The 9,774-nt window shown below is 50.4% G+C and overlaps 1 protein-coding gene across 6 annotated transcripts in view; it reads right to left on the bottom strand.

Annotated features, from left to right (window-relative positions):
• Positions 1–6,070: 6,070 nt before the first annotated feature.
• WDR7 (WD repeat domain 7) overlaps positions 6,071–9,774 on the bottom strand; it is a 114,588-nt gene continuing 110,884 nt past the window's right edge. For all 6 annotated transcript variants that reach the window (XR_010827948.1, XM_066988927.1, XM_066988924.1 and 3 more), the window contains one exon: positions 6,071–8,761. Coding sequence is in view for 5 of the 6 variants with exons in the window: in XM_066988927.1 (XP_066845028.1) it covers positions 8,558–8,761 (204 nt within the window). In the remaining variant the exon portion in view is untranslated. The remainder of the gene's footprint in view (positions 8,762–9,774) is intronic.

Raw genomic sequence — 9,774 nt, 5'->3', positions numbered from 1 at the left:
AAGGAAACCTGCCTTTTGTCATCACAGCACCTGGGCTTCAGGGCGGCACGTGCCGGTGTAGGGGACTCCCTAATTAAAAGGCCCTCGTGCTGCAAAATGGCCTTCTGAAAAGCTTGTATTTTAAGGTTAGATCTTACAAAACTCTGCAAGCACAACAGTTTCCATGGCACTAACAACAACAGCGCTTTGCTTCACCTGCGGCCGTGCCCGGCAGCCGTAGCGGTGCTGCTGCATGCAGCGGGGCAGGGCACGGGTCGGGGCGATGCCACGGCCCCCCCGGCACGGCCGCTGCCCGGGAAGGCCCTGTTGAGCTGGGAAGCTGCACCCGTTCCCGTGCTGGGCTTCTCTGCAGCCTCTTGCAAACCCTGCTCCGGGCCCCGAAACAGGAGCGGTCCTGTGGCAGCCCCGGCCGCGTGCTGTCACACACCGCCAGCTGGGGATGCGCCTCGCATCTCATGAAGCCTTCCCAAATGTCTCCCGCTTTGCCAGAAGCCTGGGAATTAACACCAGGAGTGAAATTGCCCAATTTTTCTGGATTAGCGAGTCAGTAACTATTCCATTAAGGAGAAGCAATTTAGATATTTATAATTTATCTCTTACCCACGATATTTCAATGAATACTTCTCTTCTAAATAGGTTTACTTTAATCCAACAGTTCTCCCCTTCAGGCTGCAAAAAGGGATTACGAAAAAAGAAATATTCACAGATAACAAATAGACCGACAAAAGACAAATATTTGCCCCTATCCCCAGGAGATACTTGCAGGCACTGGTGCGGTTCCACCTTCCCGCGGCCGCCTCGCACAGGCTCTGCGTCCATTTGCCGGTGCCTGTGCAGCAGCGAGCCCCTGCGCCGGGCTGGAGGCAGCGAATGGTCTCGGTACCGGGCCTGGGGCCTGCCCCGAGCAGCGGGGCCGAGGTCAGGTCCCCTGATCCCAGGCAGGTCCCACCGCTGACTCCTGCCCCGTGGAGGTTTTACAGAAGGTCCCCGCACAGATATCTCTGCTGGTGGTGTCGATGGGGAGAGCTCTTTGCCAGCATCATCTGGACGATGCAAACAACCTGCTGCACAGAAGAGCATTTTCCAGAAAAATAACGATTTGCTAAAACGATTTTGCCTGGCCTGAGTTTTTTTGGCAGAGCTAGCAGGAGGGCTAGCAGCCCACTCTCACGAAAAAACATGAGCTGGGTTTAAAAACCCCAGCTGGGCGAGCGCAGGGAAGCGGCTCTGCGCAACGCGGTGCGTGGTGCTGGGGCTCGGTGCTGGCCACGGAGTGCCCGGTGCTGGCTGCACGGCCCACGCACAGCCACCACAGCGAGGTCTGTCACGGCTTTCTGATCGCTGCTGCCCTCTCACATTGCCTGTGACTTGCAGCGGCCTCCATTTGTTCTGCTCCCGATCCTCCCGGTTCTCCTTCTCTTTGAGCCGTCCAATCCATCAGCTGAACAATAGCTGCGTTTGTTTCTGCAATAAACCTGTAATTGCTTTAAAATGAATTTTAATCCACTTTCTGGCTGAGCTGCAAATGAAGTGATTGTATACAGTCTAGCACCTTAACCACTTCTCTGTTGAGGAATGTTTTTGTGATTTTGTAGTGGTGCTGCGCGCTGCAGAGCGCTGCCTGTTTGACTCCCTACTTCTTTGCATTTCATTGCGATTCATTACCATAGAATCTCTGTCTCAAAATATTATAAAATCAACCTTTAAGATCCTCCAGGAGTAGCAAGATAATTACAGTGGGTCGACATTATCCTTCAAGGCAGAAAACACCTTCTCCTGAAGCTATCCCCGCCATCTGGGACTGCCAGGAAACGGGCCCTAATGGCACGCTGCCACTCTCAGCCCTTGTGGGCTGCTGGAGGAGACTTCACCTTCTGGTGAAACCTACACGGCAAAAATATCATTCATACTGAAGTCTGGGCTGAATTTATAAATGGTGTCACCCCACGCCCTTCAATGGAGAGGCATGAGGGCTGGACACAGAGCACTAAATGATTTTTAAAGTGTCACTATTTAACAAGGTACACGACATCTCAGAATGCGTAGGGTAAAAGCAGCCAGGTGATGTGGCAGCTGCCACGCGGTATCCTCGATGCTCATCAACAGCAACGTCCACGTCGGGTATGGCTAACGCAGCCGGTCGGCAGAGACTTTACCCTCACCTCCACAGCAAGGTACGCCAGGCGATGGGATGACCGTGCCCGTCACTGGCCTGAAAGGAAGCGAGCAGAAATGCTCGTGTTAAACTCACCCGGATTCCCCCGGGCACTTGCCGTGACCACCTTGGGAACAGGTCAACGCGAGGCGCACACGCAGGGCCTGACAGCAAAGGGGAACTCACTCCCTGCTGTCAAATTTTAACAAAAAATCAGATTTGAACTTGCAAGGTGTGCAGATGCTTATGATAAAAACAGCAGTCCTCTTCTACTGGATCATAAACCGGGAGCAGCCCTACAGGGGTGAATAAATGCCTGTTTAAAATCAGTTACTTCAGTAAATAAAGATCTGCCCTCCCCACCCCCACATTTTAAGCTACTCCGGTCCCTTGCAAATTGGTTTCCAATTTACAGAAATCAATTAAAATCATATATTCTAAAAGTAACAACCAACAGTGATCTTCCCGTAGATGTCATTCAGCCTTCATTTTAAAAACAAAATCAACATTCAAAAAGCTATGCTGCTGCAGCAGAAAGTTTCACCTTTTAATTTTTCATACAAGATTAATTTTTAATTTTCAGACATCAGAGATAGAGGGAAGTTCCCCAGGAGCCCTCCTGTTCAAAGAGCACTCCAGGCAACTATTGCCATCAAGTGTCAATTTATCACACTGAAGGCTCGGACTGCCTGATGCATATTTTTCCTGATATTTTTGTTAAGACAAAAGTATGATTATTGTTAAAGCTGTGGTGTTCGCTAAAGGCCAGGCACAGACAGGACAGATTCACGAGCCTGCGAACTGAGCCTTGCTGCACTTCGGGGCGCAGTACACAGTGATCAGCACCAAACCCCCTGCTGCCACCGTGGAGTCAGATATTCAAGCTGCAAAAGACGAAGTTTGTATGAGAGAACTGCAACACGTGCAGGCGTGGAAATTCAGCACGCCAGGACTAAGGCAAATGCCTGAATACAGATACGAAGGCAACACTGCGGGGTTGGTAACTCGATCTGGACAGGAGGTTTTTGAGACCAAATTCAGCCCGCTCCAAAGCACTGGTGGCCTCCTGGCCGTACCCATCTCCACAGGGAGAGGAAAGCCTTGCTCTCCACGCGGTGGCTCTCAGCGGGTGGCTGCCTGGTGAGCAGAGCCTTGGGATCTTGGAGCGCATCCAGAGGTGAGCCAGGAGTGAGCTTCCGCTGACCCTTCCGCACAGTTAATCTGCTTCACGCGGAGAGCACCGCGTCCTTTCCATCCGTTTCACATCGTGTTGGGAACGGGGCTCTCCATCGCCTAAACCTGCGCCACACCAGCCACGGGCCCGGCTGTGCCCCCCGCACAGCGCTATCCTGGCGCTCGGGCCATCAGAGCCCACACGCAGCCCTGCGCGTCCGCCCGGGAGCCGGGGTGCGTTTGGGTGAATTTCTGAGTCAGCTGCGAGGAATGCTGATGGGCCACAAGACGCAGCCGCAATGTAAAACAGGAACATTACGCTGTTTGGAGAAAATCTGTGATCAATACATTTGATGTAGTTTGCACTGACCTCAGTGGTCTGCATCTTCAAACAGCTTTGTTTGTACGCATGACTGACACACTTTGAAGAGGACAGAAGCCAAACGCACACACTTGCAATCAAACCTCGCCCCGCAGCCGGCGGGCTGGGCACCCTGCACCCTGCTCCCGTGCGGGCCCCAGCAGGGCCCGTGTCCAGGCGCCCCACGAGGCTCCGGAGAGCAGGGGGAGGCCTCCCCCGTGCCTTGTGTGACTAAAGGCAGCAAGTTTGAAGTGTCCGGTAGAGTTCTGCTGCTTCCTTTTTTCTCCTATAAATCTCAAGTGGCTTCTCATTTCCAGTATCTTACTCCAAATCCCGCTAATTAGTGTGCAATCGCTACTGCATCAGTTCAAGCAGAATATTGTGTGACAGTTCGGAGGCAATCATGCATACGCAATTAATAATGTAAAAGTACATCACTCCTTATCTCCATCACCTTCCCCCGTATTGGCTCCTCTCCCTCAGCCTTAATGCATGCTCTTTTAAGCTGGAAAAGAGAGCACCTTCGCATTTGATCTCTTCTGACTCTTCCTCCGCCTCTGTGCCTGTGTGTCAAGAGCTGTCCGTCAGTCCGTCCCCGCACGCTGCCCTGCTGGTGCCAGCCCCGTGGAAATGCTGCTGCCTGCCACTACCCGTGCCCTCCCACCCTGACCAGCACAACGCCTTAATCCGAGACACTTCCCTGGACTGTATTCATCAGGCAAAATTACCCTTGATGGGATTTTACCCCTCCAAGGCAAAGCTGTGGTTTTACACCTAGCACCGGGACGGGGACTTGCGCTCCTGGCCAGCGCGGCCACGGCAGCGGGGGGACGCCGCTCCTGCCCCGGTTTGTCCCTCGGTGGGGACAAACCCGCCGCCCCGCTCGTTGGGTGCCATGGGGACACCCAAAGCACCATCAGGTGCGCGGTCGTGGCCACCTGCAGCCCCGTCAGACCTGGACCAGAGCCTCGGAGCAGCGCAGGAAGGGCCGCAGAGCTTCTGAGCGTTTGGTGGAGCACTCGAGAGCGCAGCCAGATATTAAATTATCAAAAAAATGATGCTGCATAAATGAAAAAAATATTGATCCTTTTGCATCAAAATGCAATCATGCCAAATCAAAAACAATTAATGTCCCCGAATGCAGATATATAGCAGGAAATAGGCACGCACTTTTTATAGGCAAATTGCTTAAGGTACAATACAGGCTCTGGTATCTTTTCATTTCTATTAAATGAGGAGACTGTAGCTCCGAGCTCACTGGGTTCACTACATTTGAACATATCTACGCACAAATCAAACAGTTTATATTTTGCGAAGTAAACAGCAAAAACCAGCACATCTAATTTTTGAAATTCTTCTGGCTTTTCTTTCTGACCTTTGGTATTTGTGCGTATCGATGCTCTCTAAAGCGTTGCACAAAAACACCTTGAAGTGTCAAGCTTTAAAAATGAGTCTTCTTTTCTCTTTCTCCTGTGCAGCTTGGATTATCTTGGCCTTGTCAAAATACATTCTCTAGTTAGAGGTTGGAAATATTTCCCTCCTGGCTCCTAGGTATTGATTTTTCACCACTCAGCTCTGCTGTCAGCCAGCGAGGGGAAAGGTGAAAGTTCGCCCGGCGCTGCCTGGCTTTGCCCCCCGCCAGCGCCGTGCCCCTCCGTGCCGGATCCGCGCCGGCATCCCCGACAGAGCTGCTACCGCCTGCATTTCACCTAGAAGAAAACCCCGGGGCCACGGATATTTTAACGCATTCGTGCACTGTGAAAATTGAAGATTCACCCAATCCTTTTTTTTTTTTTTTCATTTGCTTTGTTCTGAAGGGTTGTTCGGTGATGTCTGACCGGCCTCAGACCTGCCCCTGGTGCACCAGCACACCGTGGCACGCGCCTCCGCCAGCCCCAAGCCGCTCAGGCTTCTTGCACAAGTAAAACCAATTGCAATCGGAAAAAAAAAAAAAGTGTGTATTGCAAATTCCAACCCAAATGCATATTAAATACACTCAGCAAATCCTGCACTGCATGTTAGGAAATCTGTGTTTAATTTGTGTTAATTACTTTCTTTGGAGGAATCTGAACTGAATACAAGGAAGTATCACCTTGTAAACACTGATGTTGATGAATTTTTGGAAGACTACGATTCCTTTGTTTGCTTTAGCTACGTTGTTCTGGGAGTTGAGAACTTCATTGCCAGCACCTTCCTACCTCCGCCTGTTGTACCGAGGGCTCTCGGTGCCTTCTGCGTGACTGATGGAATGCCACTTCTTCTGGTCCTCAAATGAAAAATACATTTCTTGTATGGTGAAAAAACTTCAGATTACTGGCTCATAAAATAAGTGCAGGAAATTATCCGCATGCCGTCAGGCTGATGCCACAACAACAGCACTCTTCAATACAATTCAGTTTTATTTCACAAGCATATTTACACCAGGTTGTTCAATACATACAGCAGATGGGGAGTGGATTCAAAGTTGCTCGGGAGGCAGACACTTCAATCATTTACCACAGATGGTGACTTCCATCATTACAACATTTTCATACAGGTGTCTCATCATGTCATCTTTTGCTTGTAAACTGCCAATGAAGCCACATACGTCTCCACATTTACAAGGACAAGTCCAAATACAGCACTAACAAATCAATAGAGCACTAAAAGCTTACACCGGAATGACAATACAAATTTTACAGCAGCGCTGAGAGACGGAGGCTGCGAAGAAGTTGCGGACTAGGGCTAACAAAGTCACCGAAGCAGGGGTTGTGTTTAGGCAGGTAAACGGGAGGTCTCTCCCCGGAGGACCCGCAGGGGCTGCAGGCCGGGCGGCACCAGACCAAGCCGAAGACGCGCGCCGCGGGCTGAGCGCGCTCCTGCACCGCCGGACCGCTCGCCGTCAGCGCCTCCGCTGCTTGGTTTGCGGGACTGGGAGGAAAATGCTGCCTCTCCTTCGCACTTTAGAAAATCCATTACACTTCCACCTTAAAACAAACATTTTAATGCATATATAATTCAAGATGTTTGTTCACTGTAGCACACAGGAAATCATTGGAGGGCTACGGCCCGCTGTTCCCGCCAGGGCCGCACTTTGTTTCTGAAAGTAAACACATACACAGATCTGGAGACGTACCCGAACGAAACCGATGGGGTCGGCTCCTGGAGTACCTCTGGGAATGCTTGCAGCGTACCCTAATGCCTCCCTCGTACGCCTAAACCGAATGTTACAGCGTTTCAGTCCGCAGATGGAAGCCTCTGTCAGCTCTTCTTTTTTCTTTGATCATCGCGGTTACATATATATCTTTATAAACACAATATACATGCACGTTGCGTTAGTTCACTTAGAAAAGACCCTGATATTCTACGACAGAGTTCTCTACTATATTCTACATTCCCGCCAGATACAAAGATTAAATTTTACGGCAGTTTGTGTTAAACATTCCTAATGGTCTTAATTTCTCGCGCTTTTTTATTTTTAAATAGCAAACAGATATGTAGCTTCTGGACTGTAAACCTCACTTTCATATACAGTGTACTACATAGACCACCTAAAATAAAATAATAAAAAAAAATCAATGCTTTTTAAATTTAGAAGCCATTTTAAAAATTAATTTATTCCTTTTGGGGAAGGGAGGATTCTATGAGTACCATTTTTACTTTACCATGTAAAGACAGCCTTCTTATTTCTGTGAGCTTTTCAGACAAAAATGGCAAAGAAAAAGCTATACAAACATATACATCAATACGTTTAAATAAAATAGTATTTTATAGATTTTTTTCTTTACTGTGAGCATAAACCAGCATACTTTCACACGATTAAATATTTCATAAAATTAGATATGTAAGAAGGAAACACAGTCACAGCCAACGTTACATAGGAATATTCCTGCTGAAGAAATTGTTTCCATACATCCACTGAAATAACTTACCTATTGTTCACAATTTTTCCTGCCCGAATTGCTAACCACCAGTGACATTTGTGCTGTCGCCCTCCAGGGAGCGCTTCCCCCCGGCCTCTCGGCGAGGCCAGCCCACGAGGCGCGCACGGCCTGCCTTCCACGCAGGGTCCAGCACAAATGGGAGCGGCTTTTGGAAGAAAAAGCTTATTATCTCTCTCTCTTTTTTTAAATAAATACCTTCACTGGTAGCAAAAAACACCTTTATATATAAATACTCCTTTGTTCAAGTTTGCTATTCCATCTTAGAGAGATTTTTAGTATTTACATGTGGATTGTAACTCTTTCTTCCAGACGACAGCAAGCAGCGACTGAGCACAGCAGCACTTCCACCTCAAAACCTCCGTCCTTCCATGAGGAAACGTGACCCCCGGCTCAGAGCAGAGGCCACTCGCTCCTGCACACTCAATTCCTCACGATCCCGAGTTGATTAGGCCCTCATTAACATGCTAGCTCTACGAGGCGTCACCCTGCGATCATTCAGTGGTCACTAGAAGAAAGTCCGTGTAAACACAGCCTTTTTGGTAACACTGAGGTTCCGCGAGCGTGTTTCAGGAGGCTGCCGCGGGGCTCGGCCCCCAGCGAAGGAGCCCGGGGTGACGCCTGCAGCCGCTGCCCAGGCCTCGGAGCGCGGTCGCGGCGTGACTGGGTCTCCTGCTGCTGCTGCACCGAGCCGCCGGGACCTCCCCAGAAGCCATCCTCTCCCTGCCGCGGGGAGAAACCACCCCGTGTCCGTGTCCGTGTCCGTGTCCGTGTCCGTGTCCGTGTCCGTGTCCGCCCGGCGGAGCCGAGCCGCGCCGAGCCGCCGCGGCCTGGCCGGTCCGTGGGGCGCTGGGGGGCGATCGGTGTGTGGAGCACAGAGACAAAGAAAGAGGGAGAACTACACGGAGGTTGGAAACAGAAATGTATTTCTAGCGCGGGCGGCTTCCCCTAGACCATGAAGCGGTGCTCCTTGCCGTCGTGAGCCATGAGGATGACGTTGCGGTTGGAGGTCCAGATGAGGCGGGCCAGCCGCAGCGCGTTGTGCGAGCCGGGGGAGGCCGGCTGCACGGGCGGCACCTGGTACGTCTTGATGCAGCGCAGCTGCGGCGCCGAGTTGAGCATGCCGATGCTGCCCAGCAGGGACGTGTTCATCTGCAGAGACAGCCCCATGTCACCCCTGTGTCACCCCAACACCAGCGGGGAACCCGCCCGGCTCCCACCGCCCTGCCCTGCCCACGCACACCAGCCGTAATTAGCATCTCGTTAGACAGGGCCAAGCAACGCCATTCGATGGGAGAGCGGCCGAGAAGTTCGGCAGCACGCTCGCTGGTCCTGGTGGTGTTCGTGACCACAGCACACGAGTTTGCAAAAGGACAGACTAAATGAAGTCAGCTGGCATGTGACACTGCCCTCCCACGTGGGGAGCCCATGGAGTCACCCTGGCTGTAAGTGCATGTTATCGCCCGGTATTGTGAGCAACACCTTTAGAGCTACGCACCCCTTCACCCCTCCAAGGCAAGAGAAAGGCGATGACTGTGTGTGACTAAGTGGAATACCAATTACAGGCAAGAACCTGTTAAAACTTCCCTCCTATGTGCAGAACTCGGTGAAGTTTAGCAATCAGTGACCACTTCATCTCCCTGTTTTTCCCATGTAATTTTTTTTATTAGCATTCTCCTTGACTGTATCTTTTTCAAATAGAATTGTGGGATCTAAATCAATAAACTAGCTAGGAAAATTGCATAGCTTATTCAGTATGGTGAAAAGTATCACTTATACTTCATCGGTATGGCTTTGTTATTAAAGGATTTTTTTTTCAAAATTTAAGGAGAAACATGAAATGTTAATAAGCAAATGTTAAACATCAAGAGTTTTCTTATTTTCTGGAGGACAAACAAACCCTTCAGGAGAGATTCGCTGCATTATACTCTCTGGAAAGCAGGCCAGTTACTGATGCACGCTGTCTAGCTCCACGTTTTTAAAATTGAGATTTGCTGCTCTAACCCACCGAGACACACAGACCTCTCCACCTTCCAAAACACTCCTCTCCTTGGGAAAACCTTCCCGTCCCTACGCACTGTAATCCTAGGATTTCCACGGACCGCCTCGCTGCATCCCTGGGCTGTGCCACGCGAAGCCCTGGGACAGGGAAGGCGCGTTACTGC

Source organism: Anser cygnoides, chromosome Z (genome assembly GCF_040182565.1).
Source record: "Anser cygnoides isolate HZ-2024a breed goose chromosome Z, Taihu_goose_T2T_genome, whole genome shotgun sequence".
NCBI classification, from domain to species: Eukaryota; Metazoa; Chordata; class Aves; order Anseriformes; family Anatidae; genus Anser; species Anser cygnoides.
This window is presented reverse-complemented; position numbering and strand designations above follow the sequence as displayed.